Source organism: Dendrobates tinctorius, unplaced genomic scaffold, assembly GCF_039654945.1.
Source record: "Dendrobates tinctorius isolate UK_male_01 unplaced genomic scaffold, ASM3965494v1 ptg000008l, whole genome shotgun sequence".
NCBI classification, from domain to species: domain Eukaryota; kingdom Metazoa; phylum Chordata; class Amphibia; order Anura; family Dendrobatidae; genus Dendrobates; species Dendrobates tinctorius.
The window spans coordinates 27,970,327-27,994,354 of NW_027361676.1; the positions used below are offsets into that span (position 1 = coordinate 27,970,327).

The window sequence follows — 24,028 nt, forward strand, 5'->3', positions numbered from 1 at the left end:
GTGCTGTGTGCCCTGGGGGGTGGGGTTAAGGGTTAGTGCTGTGCATCGGGGTCCAGTGCTGTGTGCCCTGGGGGTGGGCCTTTTCCCTGATGCATGGGAAGGGGGTTAGTGCTGTGCGCCCTGGTTGGGTTGGAGGGCAGTGCTGTGCGCGACAATGCACAACAAATATTAATTTTGTTTTTCATTTTTAAAGTTCGACTTAATATCAAGACAAAGACACTATTATTTTAGCACTCTGTCCTGTAAATGCTGCGGTCACATAACACAACCACGGTCCAGTGACATCTATTGCATTTTTATTGGAGGAAGCCTGGCAATACAGTTACGTCTGCAAACCTATCTTTCCTGTTCTTGATATTTTAGGCACAATGAAAATTCAGAAATGTGATGCCAAAAATAATCCAGATACTGATTGAGTCTCCTGCCGAGAGACAGAAATATGACTCTGAAGGTCAAAGGTTCTCTGTTTACATGGGGAAACTAGAATGTTCTGTCTATTGTATTTCCTTGCATTTTTACAGATGTGAACAGACAACTAGACTGCAGCCAATCGCTGTACGTAGACATGTCCTCGTGATGGACATCTGTCTGGTGTAGATGAAATAATGACTGTACATTAGACGAACAGGATTGTACATTTGTGTCACTGGTGCTCGGCTGCTCACATTGTGTTCTTCATTGATATCATAGTCCTCTGTCCTTTTATTCTGGAGCGCCAACATATTCCTCAGCACTTTGCATTCATTTCCCTCCGCAGCTTGTAAAGCAGGTCATCCAAGCTGAGCTTTTCTAGCAGAGCAGGTCGTGCTTCTGATGCATTGGGTTGGCCTTTTATGCTGCAGTTGCACCTTCTGGTGGATACCACCACCACCTCCTGCGGTGGCCCGTGGCTGCACCTTTCTGTAGGGAAGAGATGTTACCCTTAAGATTCACCTCCAGCTGAGAAACAAAGGTATCATGTATTGGGACACCCTGGGGCTGAGCCGTCATCCGATCCAGCCAGACATGTACAGGGTTATTTGTCTAGGAGGGGATCCTGTTGCGCTCAACTTAGTGAACCTATAATTATCCCTCCATATAACAGGCCTCGTACAGACCTGCACATATGTACTGGGGGCAGCCTTCTCAATGAGAACATTCATTGACCGTAGTCAGCACTTCATGGTGGCGTCTGATGGCTACCAGCTAAGAGCACTGTGGTCTGTACAGGATGAAGTGATTGATTCTCTCTCTGCAGTCATGGAAAAGTTTATTTTAGTGCCGCTTTCCAGCTTCATGTTCCACATTTGCCTGTAATGGCAGATACACCTCCCACTCTTCATACATTACTTATGGGAGGTGTGAGGCGGTAATGTATACAGACCCCGCTAGTCCACATGGTGCAGACTTTGCTTTGGCAACTGCCTATTTGTCTTATATTATAGTCTGCGCCAAGAAATTACCATTTTTATAAATAACCTACGATAATATTTGTTTACCCCTTTTATTTTCACTGCCTTTTTCCACTATAATTGGCTTATCTTGAAATGGCATTGAAGCTTTGTTGATTGCTGCCAACATGGGCGCTCCTTGATAAAGCAAGCCCATCTTTGTAGCTGAAAGCTGCGCTCTGCCATGGGCGTTACATGTGTCCTAGATGTTCCTGATTTCTGTTCAAATAGTTACAATCCATCCTTCTCCTATTATTCCCAAATCTTCACTTTGTTCTGGGAATGCCCCGTCCTGATGTATAGGATGTGCCACTTCTCATATGAATGCGGTAGGTAATTCATTAGAAATGCATAAACCATCTCATTGTTTTACATGTGGCCAGCACGGTCCTGGGCTCGAATCTAGACCCCATATTGATGTGCTCGTAATCTAGAGTGGGTAGGTGCATCATCCTCCCAGCTTATGCAAAAATAATTTTTTGTTTAATTTTACCTACTGTATTTCCTTTTCTATTTTTCATTTGTGTGTTGTGTGTATATATGTGTGTGTGTATGTGTGTGTGTGTGTATATATATGTGTGTGTGTATATATATATATATATATATATATATATATACACACATGCAGTTGCGGCCAAAAGTATTGACACCCCTGCAATTCTGTCAGATAATACTCAGTTTCTTCCTGAAAATGATTGCAAACACTAATTCTTTGGTATTATTATCTTCATTTAATTTGTCTTAAATGAAAAAACACAAAACAGAATGAAGCAAAAAGCAAAATATTGATCATTTCACACAACTCCAAAAATGGGCCAGACAAAAGTATTGGCACCCTCAGCCTGATACTTGGTTGCACAACCTTTAGCCAAAATAACTGCGACCAACCGCTTCCAGTAACCATCAATGAGTTTCTTACAATGCTCTGCTGGAATTTTAGACCATTCTTCTTTGGCAAACTGCTCCAGGTCCCTGATATTTGAAGGGTGCCTTCTCCAAACTGCCATTTTTAGATCTCTCCACAGGTGTTCTATGGGATTCTGGTCTGGACTCATTGCTGGCCACCTTAGAAGTCTGCAGTGCTTTCTCTCAAAACATTTTCTAGTGCTTTTTGAAGTGTGTTTTGGGTCATTGTCCTGCTGGAAGACCCATGACCTCTGAGGGAGACCCAGCTTTCTCACACTGGGCCCTACATTATGCTGCAAAATTTGTTGGTAGTCTTCAGACTTCATAAAGCCATGCACACGGTCAAGCAGTCCAGTGCCAGAGGCAGCAAAGCAACCCTAAAACATCTGGGAACCTCTGCCATGTTTGACTGTAGGGACCGTGTTCTTTTCTTTGAATACCTCTTTTTTTTTTTTCTCCTGTAAACTCTGTTGATGCCTTTGCACAAAAAGCTCTACTTTTATCTCATCTGACCAGAGAACATTCTTCCAAAACATTTTAGGCTTTTTCAGGTAAGTTTTGGCAAACTCCAGCCTGGCTTTTTTATGTCTCGGGGTAAGAAGTGGGGTCTTCCTTGGTCTCCTACCATACAGTCCCTTTTCATTCAGACGCTGACGGATAGTATGGGTTGACACTGTTGTACCCTCGGACTGCAGGGCAGCTTGAACTTGTTTGGATGTTAGTCGAGGTTCTTTATCCAACATCCACACAATCTTGCTTTGAAATCTCTTGTCAATTTTTCTTTTCCGTCCACATCTAGGGAGGTTAGCCACAGTGCCATGGGCTTTAAACTTCTTGATGACACTGCGCACGGTAGACACAGGAACATTCAGGTCTTTGGAGATGGACTTGTAGCCTTGAGATTGCTCATGCTTCCTCACAATTTGGTTTCTCAAGTCCTCAGACAGTTCTTTGCTCTTCTTTCTTTTCTCCATGCTCAATGTGGTACACACAAGGACACAGGACAGAGGTTGAGTCAACTTTAATCCATGTCAACTGGCTGCAAGTGTTATTTAGTTTTTGCCAACACCTGTTAGGTGCCACAGGTAAGTTACAGGTGCTGTTAATTACACAAATTAGAGAAGCATCACATGATTTTTCGAACAGTGCCAATACTTTTGTCCACCCTCTTTTTTATGTTTGGTGTGGAATTATATCCAATTTGGCTTTAGGACCATTCTTTTTGTGTTTTTCCATTTAAGACAAATTAAAGATAATACCAAAGAATTTGTGTTTGCAATCATTTTCAGGAAGAAACTGAGTATTATCTGACAGAATTGCAGGGGTGTCAATACTATATATATAATTTTTTTTTTTTTCCTCCTCCTGGAGATAGTTTTCCTGAATCTGCACCAACCTAACCGAAGGACAGTGATATGTCTGCACTTTACTGTAGACCTGTCATTCTGTCAGTAATCCTCTGCTTTTAGTGATGGCGAGCTGAAAACAACCAATTTTACTGTAAGCTGTAAAGTTAGCTGTTCCTGCAGATGCTTTAGATATCAGCACCAGAGAAAACTGCAATTTCATGGAAATAGAGGACATTATCTGCAGTATGCGTCAGATATGGAGAAAGCCGATTGTGAGACACTTGGGTGACGTGAGACACTAAATATTGTGATCGGTATCATAGAATAATCACGTGGCCATTGCTCCCTGGGAAGCGGGAACCTGACAACCAGAGATTTTAGTTATCAAAGTGCAACGTGGTCTACAAGCTGGGCTTGTAAGGCGGAAGCGAGGCAGCGAACACAGTACAGGGAACATTGTACCGAAAATAGGAAGCCAACGTGTTCCAGTGTGTATCTACTGTAATCAGAGGCACATGGGCCTGGGCGGGCCCTGGCGAGCACGGGCACTGGGCGAGTGCAGGCCCTGGAGAGCACAAGCTTCAGTCACCAGGTTCTTGTGTACTCCAGATTTTTGAAAGCTTACACCCACCATGCAAAATGTCCTAGTGCGCTTTCTAAAAAGAGCTTGGTACATATCTGTAGACTATTCATTATTAAAGAACACTCCATGAAAAATCTATGCAGCCTACTCTGGGCAGGACCTGAGGGGGGCAGCGTGACTCAGACTTGGGTAGAGCAGTAAGTGGCGGCTCATCCTGGAGCCATACAGCTAGGTGGTTATGCATGTCATTTACTGTAATACTATATTTTTTGTGAACCAGTCCTTTCTCCGATTTTGTAAAATTGCTTGCTAGAAATCCTTTGACAAATATATTTTTTTAATATGTAGAGAAATATTTCCAGAAATTATAATCGCCATTCTCCATGTAGTTGACCTGTCACTCTAAATTATGCCCCTAAATAGGATCAATGGGAATGAGTTTGTTACGTGTAATTACATGTATTGACTTCTGCTGGTAAATCACTGAACCCTGCAGCCGATGCTCTGTAATGGCAGGGAATGAGTAGGCGCTCCACCCGATGATGAACGGGCAGAATCTGTACATGTCTCTTACGCGTCTGATCCCTCCCTAATTGCTGGCTGCCGTCTTATCGTACATTAAGCACATAGTAAATTTGAGTGGGAAGTTGGTTGTAATTTTTACTTGAGTGTTTTTTACTGACCACGCACAGTACATGGGTATACATGAATGGTTGGAACCTGTACTCCAACCTACAACTATAAAGTATGTGATTCTTGCTAAAACTTGCCATCTGTTGCTTCGATATTTTCAGTGTGGAGCCGTAACAAGGCATTATTAATTCCACTTAAGTTTTTTTTTTTAAATGCCTGTAGGGAAAAAAGATTACACATCGCTTCTTTGGTGCTTCAACTGATGGAGATGAGAGATGAGCGAATTTGTTCAGATTTTGGCCCCGAATCTGATTTTGACATATTCGTGCCATGTTCGAACACTATTCGGGCCGATTGTGTGGTATGTCTTATGACCGTTCCGAACATATTCAGTAATTTCTACTCCCATTGACTCTAATGATGTTCGGCTGTGTTCGACGAATATTGTAAAAACAATATTCGATTGAATCGATTCCGATCGTATTTGGAACTGAATCCAAACAAATTCGCTCATCTTTGATGGAAATGACTCCTGACCAGGAACCAGCCACTTAGAAAGCTTAAAAAATGCTTCAAAACTTTTCTAAACCGCATCGGTAAATGGGATGACTTCTTCAAATCCGAAAACTGGGCGCAACGTTCCCTAAAGAAGTCTCTACTTATTAAAAAGATGACCACGTCCGAAAACCGTAGTGTTATATTTACTAGGTGGCAATGGTGGTCTGTTTGAGATCTGTGTGCCACACCATTTACTTAAAGGGAGTCTGTCAGTTCAGAGCGACTGTTAAAATCAAGTACAGGGCTTCACGGCGGGGCCAATCATTTATATACACCGTTCCCACCAGCTTGTTTTCCCTCTATCTCTCCCCTTCTCTGGCCCTATGAAATCAGAGCTGTCAATCAAAGAAGAGGGTGGTGGAGATGGAGGGAAAACAAGCAGGTGGGGAGGTGTTGACTGACCTCGCCTTGAAGTACCGAGCGCCTGTACTTGGTTTGAACAGTCGCTCTGTGCTGACAGACCCTTTAAAAGTTGTCTCGTGCACCACATTTATCTGCTACTCACAGGGTAAATGTATGATCACTGCGGTCCTGACCGCTGACTGTGATCACTGGGGTCCTCTGTGAATGGGGCAGCAGTGAGCAGCCATTGCTCCATTTACTGGCCATGTGCACAAGCTCACTACCGCTCCATTCACACTCGGGACCTTTGGCTCCTTGTTCTATGCTCTTTGACTGGTAGAGTTAAAAGCCGGATTATTTCTATAAACCCGTGGCTCTGTCTCTTGTAGTAGATTCTGTTCTATAAATGAAAACAGAAAGTAAGGATTCCTGTAATGCTTTATCTAAGAGTGTACTCCATGAAGAGTGCCAAGATGGAGCCCTGCCAATGCGATGAAATCATTTTCCTGGAGATAAATGGCCAAGCCATTGCCTGTGCAGCTGCGGAGCTGAAATCTTTCAAGGCCTCATTAGTTTTACTGTAGAAAGAGAAGTAACGCAAACTGTAAATTGTGTAGGAAAGAATGTGGTTGATCCACTATGTGCCCAGAATCCGAGTGTAACTTGCAACCACAGCGATATTATAGAGCAATCCCAACATTTGGGGTGTGCGGGGTCCCCCCACCAACAAAAAAGGCAGTCGGCGTATGCATCCATTTGCATAGCATTAAGGTGTATAATGGCATATTACTAAAATGTCAAGTATGTCCTGATCTGAGGTGGTCAATAGCACTGGGAGCTTTTCTCACTTATTAATGGGACCAGCTCTTGGTGAGATATTGCTACATGCGTGAAGCTTCTCAAAAATATTCTTTGCGAATTGCAGCTGTCACTTCTCCCATAACTATAGAAAAGAGGTTAGCATTGAAAATAAATGCAAATCAGTATTTAATTTCTTCTGTGTAAGCCATGTATAAATATATTCTGTTTCGGTCGGTAACGATAGACTTTCAGCAGCTCTATGGATTGGCGGCAGAACCGGATCGTGTGTCCGCACTGCAGGTAGAGCCCTCACTGGTTTGCATTTATTTTGAAGGCGAGGTTCTTGCTATGTGGATTGTAGGGGTAGGACCCTACTTGAGCGCCTTGCCTACCAGGATTGCTGTGCACTATTCATGGATCACTTTTTCCCCTAAAGACATCAGCCATGAGGTTCTGCATGCGTGCAGCCATGGCTACTTGTCCTGATAATGGTCGCAGAACTTTCAAGGCAACACTTTCAATGGAATTAGTTTTACGTAAATTGATAATTGAGACATTAGCCAGTGTAAATTGGATCCCCTCGGGCCTCATGTATGTACAGATCACATTTAGGTGGTCAAAGTGGTTACCATTCAGATTACTAATATAATTCAGATTGCACGTATAAACTTAAATTTAGAATTCATTATTGTCAAATTAAAGGACCTGTTACCAGGACAAAAGTGACCAGCTTTTGCTTTTATTTTATTCCAGTTTCTTCCAGAATATTTTTTTTTTTTTTTTTTTATGTAAAGTTCACCATATGGCTTTAGAAGAGAGCGGCCTTTTTATTTAGTGCTTCCAAGGAGGCGTGGCTCGGACTCTGGAGGCGTGTCTTTAGACTGCTCTGCATAATTTCCCTGTGGGCACCGCCTCCCTAGTAAAGACAATAAAAATTAGCATGACGTAAAAAGGCCCTTATCTATGGAAATGAATGAAAAACGCCAAACTGAATATGCAGGGGAGTTGAGTGACTAAAATAAGAGCAAAATATGACTGGCGTCTCTTGACCTGGTGCAAAGTCTTCTTTAAAAAACATTTGATCCTGTAATTTAAAAAAATAAGTCAACGCCATTTTTATAAAGATGTTTTGTATTTGTGTTTCATTGAAAACATGGTGGATCCCAATGGGGCTGTCACCTGGCCACTCAGACTAATGGTGGTAAATCTGCCTGGTTACACAGCGATTCTCCTTTCTGCTGAATGTCTGCATAAGTTTGCAGATTTATAATGCTGATGTCTGGAAAAGTAAGGTGGCCATCACTATGAACCGCTCGATAACTGGAAATGACATGGAAACCAAGTTGTAGTAGTTTTGGTTTACCCCAATAAACTGCATAAAAGGAATTCTGCTCTTAGTGGCTACAATAAGCTCACACACGACACATTCTGCTCTTAGTGGCTACAATAAGCTCACACACGACACGTTCTGCTCTTAGTGGCTACAATAAGCTCACACACGACACGTACTGCTCTTAGTGGCTACAGTAAGCTCACACATGACACATTCTGCTCTTAGTGGCTACAATAAGCTCACACACGACACATTCTGCTCTTAGTGGCTACAATAAGCTTACACACGACACGTTTTGCTCTTAGTGGCTACAGTAAGCTCACACACGACACGTTTTGCTCTTAGTGGCTACAATAAGCTCACACACGACACGTTCTGCTCTTAGTGGCTACAGTAAGCTCACACACGACACGTTCTGCTCTTAGTGGCTACAATAAGCTCAAACACGACACGTTCTGCTCTTAGTGGCTACAATAAGCTCACACACGACACGTTCTGCTCTTAGTGGCTACAATAAGCTCACACACGACACGTTCTGCTCTTAGTGGCTACAATAAGCTCACACACGACACGTTCTGCTCTTAGTGGCTACAATAAGCTCACACACGACACGTTCTGCTCTTAGTGGCTACAGTAAGCTCACACACGACACGTTCTGCTCTTAGTGGCTACAGTAAGCTCACACACGACACGTTCTGCTCTTAGTGGCTACAATAAGCTCACACACGACACGTTCTGCTCTTAGTGGCTACAATAAGCTCACACACGACACGTTCTGCTCTTAGTGGCTACAACAAGCTCACACACGTTCTGCTCTTAGTGGCTACAGTAAGCTCACACACGACACGTTCTGCTCTTAGTGGCTACAATAAGCTCACACACGACACGTTCTGCTCTTAGTGGCTACAATAAGCTCACACACGACACGTTCTGCTCTTAGTGGCTACAATAAGCTCACACACGACACGTTCTGCTCTTAGTGGCTACAATAAGCTCACACACGACACGTTCTGCTCTTAGTGGCTACAATAAGCTCACACACGACACGTTCTGCTCTTAGTGGCTACAATAAGCTCACACACAACACGTTCTGCTCTTAGTGGCTACAGTAAGCTCAGACACAAAACGTTCTGCTCTTAGTGGCTACAGTAAGCTCACAAACGACACGTACTGCTCTTAGTGGTTACAGTAAGCTCACACACGACACGTTCTGCTCTTAGTGGCTACAATAAGCTCAAACACGACACGTTCTGCTCTTAGTGGCTACAGTAAGCTCAGACACGACACGTTCTGCTCTTAGTGGCTACAGTAAGCTCACAAACGACACGTACTGCTCTTAGTGGTTACAGTAAGCTCACACACGACACGTTCTGCTCTTAGTGGCTACAATAAGCTCAAACACGACACGTTCTGCTCTTAGTGGCTACAGTAAGCTCACAAACGACACGTTCTGCTCTTAGTGGCTACAGTAAGCTCACACACGACACGTTCTGCTCTTAGTGGCTACAGTAAGCTCACACACGACACACATTCTGCACTTGTGCTTCATCTCAGCTTCTGATGTGACGCCATAGGCTGGGTTCACATTTCGTATGTAGGCAACAATGCCCGGACTGACCTTGGTTTCCATTTTCCCGTACATGTTTAAACACAGTGGTGTGAACGAGGCCTTATAAAAATACAGACCACCACTGCCTGGTCCTAACCTCTAGCTTCTATTGATTGGACCTTACACACACTTGAGTGCATTGCCAGTTTTCTCATTTTAGTATATATTTTGCTGTGTTTGGCCATGGCCAGCTGGTGCACTTGTGGATACTCGCGCAAATGCGCTTTGCCTTGTTCCCTGGTATGGAGGCGTTCTTCTATACAAAGTATGTAGGGAGAACCAATGCTTTATGGCAGAAGCCTGTGTGTAGTGCAGTAGTCTTGTCGTCATTGTCTGTCCTCCATAGATGCTGCACCCAGAGAAGAGCTGACACTTTTTTATTTTATCCGAGGCATTTGTTCCAAACCTGTGAAGGCTTACATACTCGTTTGGATGCTGTACATCGGAGCTTGTTTGGTGCCAAAATTCAGCCATGAATGTGACTGGGTGCAAATGTCCACTGCTACAGTGCTAAAGCTTGCAGCGCCCCTGCTGGCACATATGAGAATGGCATTATAAAAACATTTTGGTTGACGTCCTGGTTTCTCTTTAAGCTGAGGTCCTACAAGTAAGGCTGTGTGCACACGTTGCGGATTCTGCTGCGATTCTGCAGTGGTTTTGGTCCTGCGGAAACGCAGCCGTTCCGCTGACATGGTACAGTACCATTTAACCCTATGGCTTTTCAAAACCGCTGTGCTCACGCTGCGTTTTTTTCCGCGCAGTTTTGCTGCGGTTTACAAACCGCAGCATGTTAATTGTTTGGGCGGTTTCCGCAGCGGTTTCACACCTTTAACATAGTAGAGGTGTGAAACCGCAGGGCTAAACCGCAGGTCACTTTACCTGCGGTTTTACCTGCGGATCCGCGTGGAAAAACCCGCAGCTGAATCTGCAACGTGTGCACATAGCCTTAAGGTTTTCCTGACGGTGACTATCTCTGGCTCCCTTCCCGTACTGGCCTTGGATCTTCTAGCTCCAGCTTGGTGACATTATGGCCCTTCTAGAATTGCTGCTGTTTGTGGCTTGGCTTTTCTGGCCTTTGTCAGTGCAGCTGTTCCATTCGATGCTAACAAGTGAAGCAGGTGGGGAGGGCTGCCGGCGATGGCGGAAGAGGTGATTCAGTGTCTGAATACTGCCTGATTGTAGGCTTGTGACACATGGCAATGAGCTCGTCCTCTCAACGTCTTCATTATAATAACATCTTGCTACTGCCCGTGTATATAGCGGCATACTGATAATTGCCAGTGATTGCGTTCCGCATAATTTCACAGCCTTCCTCCTTATCTAGATGATAAGATTGACATAAGAAAGGGGTGTGTTTTATTCTCCCGCTATCTTGGCGTGTAAGGAAATATGGCGTTCAGACCTGTAACACATTGTAGCACTTATTATACCTGGTATCACGTCTGCCTAGCAATGCCATACAGCTTATTAGCTATTTCATGAGCGCGTTTCTGAGATCCCCGGCCCCCTGACCTATAATAATACAGCCTATTCTCTATGGCCACTCTCCCGCTTCACCTTTTTTTTTTTTTTTTTTTTTTATATTTTCCATTGATCTCCCCAGCACTTTCTTTAATAACCTCTTTATTGCCCTGCGTGACACCCAAGATGAAAAATATTCCCAGCCAAAATTTAGCAAGAAATTGTCTTTGTTATTGGTCTTGTAGACTGCCCGTCATCACTGATGGCGGTGCTGGGAAGCGTCCTCTGCGTGACTAGCACATTTAGCCGTACTTCTGATGTGAATGTTACTTTGTGCCGATGAAATGTTCACATCCTCGCTCTTTGTTCTCTCCTAGCTCCCCGCTGATTTCACCAAGCTGCACATTACAGACAGCCTACATCCACAGGTGACCCAGGTGTCCTCCAGTCATTCAGGATGTAGCATCACCAGCGATTCAGGGAGCAGCAGCTTGTCTGACATCTACCAGGTAAGCCGTCACGTCCAAATGTCTTAAGAGACTTTTATTGTCTTAAAAATGTCTCAACTACTATGAGACATATCAGTAAAGATGTCTTTTGAAATATTGGGAATAAAAATATAACAAAAATCCATATTTTGACCATCTTGTAAAAAAAAAAAAAAATCTATGCCAGTTAGAAGGCGGTATAGTGAAGAAAGGGTTAAAAGGGTTTGACCACTATAGGGAATAATGAGGTCATTATTAAGAGGAGTCCCCTATTTAGCTTCTCCTGTAGTCCCTGTGGAGGCCTGGTGCAGAGAGACTTCCTTTTGTTGTCAGCACAAAATGACTTCAAACTGAGCACAGGTGCTTAGTACACCCTTTGTGCACTGGCCAAGCAGTCCTGTGTAGTTTCTCACCTTATTTTCCATCCATCCTCCTGTGAAGGCAGAGCGGTCAGTTAAAAGGAGGAGGCAGAGGTGGATGGAAAGCAAATGGGTGGGGATGTGCATTGATCACCTCTGCTTGGTTTGAACAGTCATTTTTGTGCCAATAGACTTCCCTTATTATGCCGATGAACTCCACTAGATAGTAAAGGGGTTTTCAGCTTTCAAAAATGTGGACCCCAAACTCTTGCAGTTGTGAGGAGACTGCAGGCATGTAGGATGCATTAACGCACTGTACACAGACCAAGGGTGAAAGGGGTTTATTATGCAGTAAGAACTCCACAGGGAGAAAACGGAGGGATAATATTCCCTAATACAGCCAAAGGCTAATGGGGATAACTTAAGGAACCCGACATTACAATAAAAGATAACTTATCACTCAGGCGCCAGTCACGGTTGAACTTCTGTCTGTGACTGGTGCTGCCTAGATTGCGTCGCAGTGGGGGTCTGTCACAATCCTGAGGTAAATGATGTAGTATCTTTTGACGTTGGCGGTATCCTCCCGTGGTCCTGGCGATGGCGGCGAATTCTTGGGATCCTGATGCGGGTCTTGGGTCCAGCAGATGAGGTGATGAAGAGGGATAAGTCCTTATCCTCAGCGGTGAGTGTCCCAACACTACAGAGAATTGCAGCACTGCCCAAACACAGTTTACAATGGGCAGCCCGGTTCACTGTGCCGAATCGACACACACCTAAGTCCCGTTCACAGACCTTGTCTCTCATGGTCAGCACTGTCAGCGTTGTCGGCTGTGTCAGGGTCTCAGCGAGGGCAGTGATGTCGGCTGGGACAGCGGTGTCTGAGCGGTACTCAGTCGACGGTCTCCTGTCAAAGCGCTCTGCAGTCCCAGGCTCTGCTCTGCCCTGCCCAGACGCCTCTCAGCTGATTTTACCTCACAGGCGTCCCGTGCACCCGAAGTTCCCGCCCAAACTGTCTGGTCACTCTCTCGCTGCAGCTCTGTCTGCTTAGCCACACCCCCTTGTCTCAAACACAGAGTACGGTCTGGAGTCTCAAGCTCTCTAGCCCGCAATATAGGTGACAGCCCCGACGGTTCCGGACCCTTCACGGAGGAGACATGCCTAGTTAGTTCCTTCCCCTTACACAGTCACGAGAAATAACAAGTCCAAGTAGTACTCGTGGCTTCTTTGCCAGTGTTCCCCTTTCCATGTTTTTGGCAACAGCACTGATGTTATTACTACAGCGAGCATCACTGCTCCGGCCAATCACTGAGCTCTGCAGTTTGTGCTCCGTGATTGGCTGCAGCGGTGATGTGAGCTATTGACGTGACATCACCACAGCAGCCAAATCACCGACACCGTAGCAGTGGGGGAGAGCTGGTGCCGGACCCCGGGAGGGTGAGTGCTGCCTTTGGTACGTTTCATGACGTCATGTGTTTGGTGTCTACATTGTTGAAAGTGGAAAACCGATTTCAGTGAATTTGACAGGGTGCAATGCGTTTCATCAACACGGCAGCAAGTGTGAACACAGACTTGGCCGGCAGCTTGCGTCCCTCCAGCGCTCTTCTTTCTGCTCTTCTCATTTTTATAATGAAGATTGACTTGAGCACAATGGCTGCTCGCCGGACTGGAGAATTGTCGCCACCTCTCCATATGAAGTTTATTTTTTTACACTGACTCGCGTCTATTTTAGGCCGACCTTGACAACAATATCCTGTTGTACTCGGGACGGCCAAGGCGCTAATGGCTGCTGAGATTCCTGTGTAGATCACGTGATTCCCCGGCGCTCAGGAAGCGGGCTGGTTGTGGGGGATTTCAAGGTGAACTGACAACGCTTCGGCTCATACAGGCCAATGTGCAAATGCCTTACAATAAAAATTGTGACCGTGAAGAGACATTTTAGTAATGCAGTGATCTGTCTGAGACAGCCACCAATAACTGCAGTAAGATGGCCATCTGGGGGGGTGTATTCTTATTCAACATGACTAGACTGTAGAATAGATGATGGAACTGGAAATATGAGTTGGTTAAGAGTAATTTTCTCATAAAGCTCTGATTGTATAGACTATATATATTTCTCGGCGACCCGGTACCTGCGTGTACTGGTCATTGCCCAGGCGTCTCGTGTATGCGCCTGGCCGACACGCTTGCATGAGGGTTTGATGGTTGGCTGATGTTTGTGTAGTGGGGCACGTGCAGCCATTCCTATTGTTCTCTCTTGGAAGCTGATGGAAGCAAATAAATATACAGACTAGCGCCAGCAGGTCGAGAATCGTAGGGCAGGGCTTTTCATGTCATTGTGACCATGAAGAAGCGAAGAGTAGTGCTAGTTATTGGATTCCTAGCTGCTGCGGCCGCCTTCAGCGCTCCTTGTGCTGGCAGATGGCGTCACACAGCTCTGTCCTGCACCTACAGTCTGTGGGCAGATTGGGAATCTGCTAGTAATTAAATTGCTGCACACAGACCGAGAGGCTGAATCCAAGCCTGGCAGATGTAATGTACCAGGACGGGCTGTTAAAAGCTCTCTGCCAGCTTACAGTGAACTAAGGGGCTGGCATTTGAAGGCGATTCAGCTCTACTTTATGCTACATGGAAAAAATCTGCCCTCCACTAAGATGCAGAAATGTGTTTTTTGTTTTTTTTCTTTGCTTGTGCGGACTAGAGAAGCTCACAATACAAGGAGTAGGTGTTCTAGGCACTGTGTTCACACTCTGGGGTAACAGTGCAGTTTTCGGCCTCATCAGTGCAAAATCTAGTGTGAACTGGAGAGAGCTACATGTTTCCAGAATCAGTCCGGTTGCCATCATGGCGTCTTATCAATTCACAGCCACACAGCCATAGTGTTAGGTGTCGGATTCCTGCAGCTGCACAGCAGAAATCCAGAGCCATACATCCAGCAGTCTCCCATTCCTCTCCGACTGCTCAGGGACCTGCACAGCAATCTCAGTGATCCAGGCGCCCTGCTCAGACCAGTTCTCTGGGTCTGGATGTTGCTGCCACCTCTGGACCAGCAATGGTAGTGCAGCCTGCTGTGCATGAAACCACTCCAGAGGCTAAGTTCTCTCGCCTCGCTACTGGGCATGCCCACGAGACGATCTCCCAGTGGAGATCGGGGGTCACGTGCTCAGGTCCTTGTCCTGATCTGATTGGCCCATCTAGAGGTCTGGAAGGTCCCGGAAGCGCATGACTATAAAAGGCCCGTATGATCGCTCGGCCATGCGCTAGTATAGGCTATACTTGCTATGTGTGAATGGTGATGGATGTATGATTCTGGTGACTGACTCACTTGAAACCTCTTCCCTCTGATATTACGCATGTGGATAGGGAATTAGAGTTATAGTCAGCGCCAGTCAGTGGCAAGCCATACGCCACAGTGCATACCGCACTGCTACACTAGAGTCCGATAGTGTGATGCCTCACGGCACTGTCGTACAGCGGCAGTAGTTACCGCCGCGCTGCAGTTAGCACTTACTGGTGTCCGCGGTAGCGATGCCGCACGCACGGTAGGTCATAACGGACACCGACCTCGGCCTTGGGCCGTATACCGTGTGTGCACACCAGCTGAGACCTGTCAAGCTAACAGGCTTGGCGTTTATGCTTTATTTGTACTAAAGCGCCTCTGTGAGTTTAACAGAGTCCGCTCTGCGCACCTCAGGTGACGTTTAACCCGAGCGCAGTATACCGCCATATAGCTAGTCTGCCATTACTCAGCAGCGGTTGTTACACCTACTGCACGGTGGACCCCGGGCGGCGAACACACTTCCTATTATTTATATTTAGTGCGTTCCGCCGTCCCTAACACATAGTGTGTTCTCTGGGCCGGAATATTAATTCATCTTTCGCCATCGCTTCCGACAGCTCTCAGCATGAGATGCATAATGTACATGTGGTTATAGGACACACACATCAGGATAGACGGACCGCCAAGGGTAAATTATCAGTGACAAATAATAATTTTGTGGGGTGTTGAATTGTTCAGTATCCCACAAAATAATTATTTTAGTTAGTATAATAAAAGTTAAGTTTTCTTGGCCAGTTAGAAAGGGGGCTTCCTAATGGGGCTTTGCCTCTTTAGTTATTTGCTATGCATATGTCGATGTCACAGTATATGTTTGCTTCATCCTCCGGTAATGCACAGTGATTGCTTACTGTGGCCAATAAGCCGGGGATTTACAATCCATATTTGTGGGTGCAAAATCCATAGGGGATTAAGATAAAGCAGTGTGGGTGAGATTTTACCAATACGCATCAATATGCCACTTAAAAAGGAAAAATACATCTAAATCTGCAACAATCTGGTATTCACATACAGGTTTTTGATGCTGATTTTTCTGGCTATAAAAATGCACATAAAGAAGAAATGTTTTGAAAATGCTCATCCGAGCGGGCCTGTTAAACTCATCTGGTAGCAGCTTATCTGCCGGAGAACAAGAGGGCCGACCTTCTGAAATCCGATCGCTTTATCCTTCTCTCTCCCTGACAGTTGGTGATTTTACACTTCTATGGAGAGAGGAGCTGGGGACAGAAAGACATTCTGCTGCACGTTCTCCTGAGAGGACAGTTATAGTTCTCCATAGAACTTTATGAGCACCAACTGCCATCGCCTATCTCGGTAATGGGAAATTCTACATTCACCGAAGATGCATTTTGCCTGTGAATTGAGAATTTAAAAAAAATGAATTTATAGAAGATATTGCAATGTTTCATGTATATTATAATTTATTAGAAATTATTACATTTAGAGTTATACTTAAATACATGATGAGGTTGAAATCAAACCTGGCGCTTGTCGTGTAGATTTCAGGGCCAGACAGGACATAGTTGAACATATGTTGGTTTATTTTTTTCTGCAGGATCTTCATGATATGCGAGAACCGCTCTTCAGTTCATTGCCTTGTAATTTCTAGGTGAAATCGGACTGTATAGGTTTAATGTGCTTTTAATAAAGACTGATGATTGTGCTTCTTGGCTGTGGTAATATGCGCCTGAGTTGGCATTAATAGCCATTTAAAGGCTGGCTATGATTAAGGGAGCACAAACATTCCATTACAATATTCGGCTTTCCAGATCGCCTCCTGCATATTCACTGCTCTAGAGCCATGGCAGGTTAATGAGCAGTATCACGGAGTGCTATAGACGAGGGCTGTCACGCAAAAGACCCCCATTTAGCAAACGCTAATTACAAGGAGAGCCCCCATTTGCCAAATGATATTAACACCTAATAAGTAACACTGTAAAGATGTTTTCTCTGCCGTCCTCTTGTATTAACATGACCACAAACGTTATTGGCTGTCGTGTGATGGGTGCCCTTTTGGAGGGAAAATAGACGTTTTCTTCATATGTGAATAAATCATGCCGCGGCGTCTTCAGATGGCTCTCGGCATTGATCTCATAACAGACCTCATTAAATATTAATTTCCCTTCTGAATTTTGTATGGCCAGCGTTTTGCATGGTAAGATCACTCATTAAGAAAGAGACAGACATATTTGGTTAAATGAATGAGACAGACGGATCATTTGCTCAGCTCCTGCAGAGTCTCCTCTGTGTTGAGATGATGGAAGTTTTTGTGGGCACGTACAATAATAATAATAATAATAATAATAATAATAATTTTTATTTATATAGCGCCAACATATTCCGCAGCACTTTACAATTAAACATATTTTATGATCCTTAATCCCTCCCCCCCTTTTTTTTTCTCTTCCCCCTTTCGGACGTTTATCCAACGGTCAGATTGGCAATGCAAGTCAATGGCTCCATGAAAAAAAAAGATTGGATCATACTCTGCTAAGGGTGTGTTCCTATTTTCACGGACCTTCAGAATGAAGAAGGCAGAGAAACTTTTATTTTTTTTAATCCTCGTACGGATGACAAACTGTGCTTGGAATAATCGGTTCACTTTTCTCGTACATGGAAAAATCGTACTTGTTGAATGATCCTGAAGTCTGTAATACCTCTGAGCTTATTGTCTAGGGATTCCCCACCGTAGACCTCTAACACATGGTAGTGCATGCATCAGCACAGTAAAATACATCCTCTATTGGGCACAGTGTTAAAAATATTCCTATCATTTATGCATTTTTATGGAGGATCTTTTTTTTGGTGACAGTCTGCCTCTAGCTTTCCTATACCTTAGAAAAAAAGTATATTGACATATACCAACCTGACGGAATAATAAAGAATAATATTTTGCCCTCCAACCAGTGAATTCAACTTAAAGGCTTTGTCCGGTTGTATAATATCAATCATATCGGATTGATGGGGTTTTAACACTTGGCACCCCCACTAAACAGCTGTTATTGGCCCCAGTAGTGGACAGATGTAAACCTGGAACAATCTACAATTTGCGAGTTTGTTCATTGTGTAGTGGTCACTGCTGAGTCCTGAAGGTCAGCTCCTTATTGAATGGATCTGAGCTGTGCACATCTGTTCACTGTCTATGGCCATCCCTAGTGCTGCTAGCAGCAGATCGGTGGGAATGGCAGGTGTCAGTGCCCCCAGCAATCCAATATGGATATCTAATACTGTAGATAAGTCAATGATATATGACCGGACAACGCCTTCAAAAATGAGACTTCATAAAAATGCAATAAAATGCAAGGTTTGTAACTTTCTAAGCAGGTTGACTACTTGTCTACTGAGATTTATCAGTGTTGTTCTGTCCTGGTGTGTAACTTATATCCATTGGTGACTGAGGCCCATATGGCAATCCAACCCTTACATGCCTAATAAATAGTAAGGGGTTAAGAGAGGTGTGGTCAGAGCCTATCCTTCTCCCTTTTGCCTGATCTTCATAATCATTACCTTTCCTGTGTGCCGAATAGATCATGGCCTGTAAGGAGCAGCTGAGGACAGACCTCATTCTTCTACAATGTACGCTCAATTTAGCACCCGCAAGATGCAGTTTCCGGAATACGATCACATGTGGCCATAAAGCAATTATTTTCTGATGCAGTGTGTTGTTGCAAATGCAGAAAAAAGCCACAAGAGATTTCTGTACATAGAAAGAGATGAGCGATACGAGATGATGGCAAAGAACCGCGCCTTCCAGTACAGACTGACTTCAACATGGCTGTCTTCACTTTCAGACATAGTAACTAGCGTAGCTGTAGGCATCTGCCAGTTCCTGTACACCTAAGCCCACTAGGCCAGTATAGGAGCCCTTTTCATAGTGACCCAACTATAGGAATTTCTATAATTTATCAGTAGGTCACAACCTTAAGGTGAGTCTCGCATTTCAAGTATTTTTTGGTGGAATTTGGCTGCGGATGGTGCTCCAAATCCCAAGAGCAATATCATCTGATCTCGGCAGTATGCGATGTTCAGCATCGACATCTGGCAATTCGGGTTTCTTTAACCCTTGAATCGGGCAGGGCTGCAGGTGTATAATCGGTGGAAGCATTTGGTCATACTATCAAGGGTGCATAGGGACTAAACTGTCATTCAAGTTTATGAAAGTTTCCATTTTCCTACTGTAATGTGGCACTTTACATTTCCGTTGCCCTCAGACCTAAGTAGGATTGTTATCCGGCTTTGTGGATAACCGCGATGACCTTTTGGCTGCCGCCCGTTTATTGGTGTTACGCGGGATATTGTTTGGAGCAGTCAGTAAGTTTGGCTTTCTAAGGTTACATATTGCTACATTATAATGTATCTCTGCATGATAATATGACCCATGTGCGTCATCCTCTGGAAGTTTTTCATACAATGGTTACTTTTGTAAAAGTCTACTACAAGAAAGATGTTAAAGCTTGGCTAGAATTTGCCTCCTGACACTAAACACTGTGCATGGGATGTCTATGAAAATAATCCCCCATGTGTTACTCTTTAGGAACTGCGAGCTTCAGACGCCACAGATGATTTACGGTAGTTACCAGCAGTCCCGGTGGTGGAGCTCTTAGTGATACGTTTCTCTTTGGTTTTTTAATTAGGCCACAGAAAGTGAGCCCGGAGATATGGACCTGAGTGGGTTACCAGAGACTGCTGTGGACTCTGAAGATGACGATGATGAAGAGGACATTGAGAGAGCATCCGACCCTCTAATGAGCCGAGACATCGTAAGAGACTGCTTGGAGAAAGATCCCATTGACCGAACGGATGATGACATTGGTAAGCCTTGTTACAAACCGTCAGCCGCCCCACCTTAAGGCTCCCATACACGTTGGATAAATGTTGGCTGAATTTTCCTATGCCGACTTGTTCATACAACAGTATAATGTGTTGGGGGGTGCCGGCTGCCTTGTGGTCGGGAGCGATATTGATGGCTAATGTCAGAGTTTGGTCTGCTGATCGTGGTGATCTCCCTGAGGTATGCCACCGTCAGAGATATGTGTCAGTGGTCTTTTCTCATAGAGAACACAGGAGCATTTGACCGTGTGAGTGTTCCTGTGTGTGGGAGAGTCGACTGAGATAGACTGCTCTCGGCCAACAGCTATTTTGTATAGCCAGTTACACATGCTTCTGATAAAGGTCAGGATCTGGTAATCAATCACCACAGCAACTAATACTACAGAGAAACCCTCCTCAATATGCACACACAGAATGTACATTAGTTTTCTGTACATGGCTCTTTAATAGATGTTAAAATCCTATATGTGAGCAATTTTTTTACAGAAGCCATTTTGAATCTGCCATTAGCTCCTACTCTTGGAGCTGCAGACATGCTCTAGCTTTCCTAAAGCCAAAAATGTACTTTTACATTATGTTCTCACCGGTACTGGGAAAGTCTGCTGTGAATCTCTTCATGAAATCATATCCTTACGCTCCAGAGAAAAATCTGCATTGTAAACTGACCGGTGCTACAGATTTGGAGTCTGCAGTAGGTCAGTTTACGCTGCAGATTTTAGGTTCCATCATTCATAGGGTGAAATGAGCGGCCAAACTGCAGCTGCTCGACAGGAAAATCTCTGCCAGAGAATGGGCATGTTCCCATGGGTGAGTAATGTAAACCACTTACCTCCCTATTCATTCATAAGCAGTACTGGTAATATTATATATTCTACTCTATGAGAAACCCGAGCAAATGTCTCCCCACCAGGACGTCAGCTGGACAGAATATTTTCCTCTAAAATACACATTAAAGGGTCTTTTTCTATTATATTTTTTTTATGTAGGCTGTGTGCTTGGCTAGTAGACCTGTATAGGGAGTACACCCAGGCAGGTGACAGCCTAGCACCTTTTGGGGTTGGAGGATTTTAGAAAAGTCAATTGAGGCCACCTTTTTGTGACATAACTAACGTAACCCCTTCCTGGTATGTCAGATGTCAGGTCTCCATGTATGATGCCGGCTCAGAAGCTGATCCTCCTTCATACCGTGCCTATAATGACTGTTAGGCCGTCAGTATCTGCTCCCTGCAGCAGCGAGCGGAGCTGAGCTCTGCTTTCTTCTGTTAAATGTAAAATTCAGTCTCTTGATGGTGACATTTGGTGGTGCGCAAGTCTGCACTCTGTCCCCCACAACCACCGTGAAATGAATATAAAATTAAAGGGAAACCTGTCACCACCGAGATGCGGCCACCACCGTTCAGGGCTTATAGACAGTATTCTATGATGCTGTAAATCTGCCACCAACCCGACCTGGACTGAAAAATAACTTTCATTATACTCGCCTGCAATCCGGTCCAAGAGGTGTCAGTCGTCTTGGTCTGGCGCCTCCCATCTTCATGCGATGCTGTCGCCCTACTTGCTTCATGTGGATGACGCGTCCCTGCATCATCCATTCACGTTCCTCGGCACCACGTGGCAGAGCAAAGTACTACACTGCGCAGGCGCCAGGAAAGGTCAGAGAGGCCCAGCGTAAGCAGGACTTAATACGTTTATGCAGGAGCGTGATGCTGAGCTTGGCTATATGGATGATGCAGGGACGCGTCATCCACATGAAGTAAGCAGGAGAGTGGCATCGCATGAAGATAGCAGGCACCGGACCAAGAAGAGCGACACCTCTCGGACCGGACCACACCGCAGGTGAGTATAATAAGTTATTTTTCTTCTCTTACAGGTAGGGTTAGGACAGATATACAGCATTATAGAATGCTGTATATCAGCCTTGAAAGGTGGTAGGCGTAACTTGTATCTGGTGACAGGTTCCCTTGAATGACATAAAGAGGAAAAACCTGTAAATGACATAACTGAGGTTTTTCGGTTGCTGCACCTACACCAAAAAGTGCGATATTTAGATTATTTGTAGAAGTGTTATTGGCAGTAACTGTTCCATGTGTCTGTACAAACATTCACCGTGTGGTATTAGTTTGTCATTTCTTGTTGTCAATTGTTTGATTTTCCTGTTTTTATATTGATTATTCTATTTTCCCCCTTTTTTTTTTGCTTCTCCAGAACAACTCCTGGAGTTCATGCACCAGCTGCCAGCTTTTGCCAACATGACCATGTCTGTCAGGCGGGAACTGTGCGCCGTCATGGTGTTCGCTGTGGTGGAGCGGGCAGGGACTGTCGTCCTAAATGATGGCGAGGAGGTTAGAGATTTGTTTTTATCATTTTACATGACACCACTGAACATGATGTAAGAAGTGGATATATCTGAAGTGATTGCGAGTTCTGCTGTAGATTTGTGCTGATCAACTTGGAAGATGGTGGCTGATGGGTTTCTGTGCTCCATTTTAGTCAGAGGCTCAAATATTATGCAATATACACCATTTAAAAAATATAAATAAAATCCATTATCTCACCTCACTAATAAATGTGTTCGTTATGTCTGTATCTGGCCCTTTCTAGTAGTAATCATATTTATTTTTTGCATCTGACTTCTGTAATAAATATTTGTATCTGTTAGATGTGTATTCGACCTCTCTAATAAACATCTGTATCGGCTATGCCTATATCCGACCTCTCTAATAAACATCTGTATCGGCTATGCCTATATCCAACCTCTCTAATAATCATCTGTATCGGTTACGCCTGTATCTGACTTCTCTAATAAATATCGATATTAGTTATGTCTGTATCCCTCCTCTAATACAACGATCATTTGCGGTTATATCTGTATCCGACCCTGCCTAATAAATATCGATATTGGATGTCTGTATCCGACCTCTCTAATAAATGTCGGTTATGTCTGTATATGACCTCTCTAATTAATAAATGTCGGTATCGGTTATGTCGGTATCCAACTCTATATAATTATAGGTAACTGTTATGTTTGTGTCCCACCCTATATAATAACTATAGGTATCAGTTTTTTCTGTAACCGACCCCATATAATAACTGTAGTTATAGGTTATGTCTGTATCCAACTCTATATAATAACTATAGGTATCGGTTATGTCTGTATCCGCCCCTATATAATCTTTAGAGGTATCGGTTATGTCGGTATCCAACTCTATATAATAACTATAGGTAACTGTTATGTCTGTATCCGACCCTATATAATAACTATAGGTATCGGTTATATTTGTGTCCGACCCTATATAATAACTATAGGTATCAGTTATGTCTGTATCCGACCCTATATCATAACTATAGTTATCGGTTATGTCTGTATCCGACCCTATTTAATAACTCCCTATTTAATAACTATAGGTATCGGTTATGTCTGTATCCGACCCTATATAATAACTATAGGTATCTGTTGTCTGTATCCGACCCTATATAATCATTATAGGTATCGGTTATGTCTGTATCTGACCCTATATCATAACTATAGTTATCAGTTATGTCTGTATCCGACCCTATTTAATAACTCCCTATTTAATAACTATAGGTATCGGTTATGTCTGTATCCGACCCTATATAATAACTATAGGTATCTGTTGTCTGTATCCGACCCTATATAATCATTATAGGTATCGGTTATGTCTGTATCTGACCCTATATTATAATTACAGGTATCGGTTATGTCTGTATCTGACCTATATTATAATTACAGGTATCGGTTATGTCTGTATCCAACCCTATATAATAACTATAGGTATCGGTTATGTCTGTATCCGACCCTATATAATAACTATAGGTATCCGTTATGTCTGCATCCGACCCTATATAATAACTAGGTATCAGTTATGTCTGTATCCGACTCTATCTAATAACTGTAGGTATCGGTTATGTCTGTATCTGACCCTATATAGGGTCAGATACAGACATAACCGATACCTACAGTTATTAGATGGGGTCGGATACAGACATAACC

General features: G+C 44.0%; 1 protein-coding gene across 15 annotated transcripts in view; it reads left to right on the forward strand.

The window, feature by feature from the left end:
* Window positions 1–24,028, forward strand: part of RAPGEF2 (Rap guanine nucleotide exchange factor 2) — a 246,659-nt gene that overhangs the window by 195,789 nt on the left and 26,842 nt on the right. For all 15 annotated transcript variants that reach the window (XM_073576748.1, XM_073576778.1, XM_073576703.1 and 12 more), the window contains 3 exons: window positions 11,383–11,514; window positions 19,821–19,998; window positions 22,222–22,358. In XM_073576748.1, the coding sequence (XP_073432849.1) occupies window positions 11,383–11,514; window positions 19,821–19,998; window positions 22,222–22,358 (447 nt within the window). The remainder of the gene's footprint in view (window positions 1–11,382; window positions 11,515–19,820; window positions 19,999–22,221; window positions 22,359–24,028) is intronic.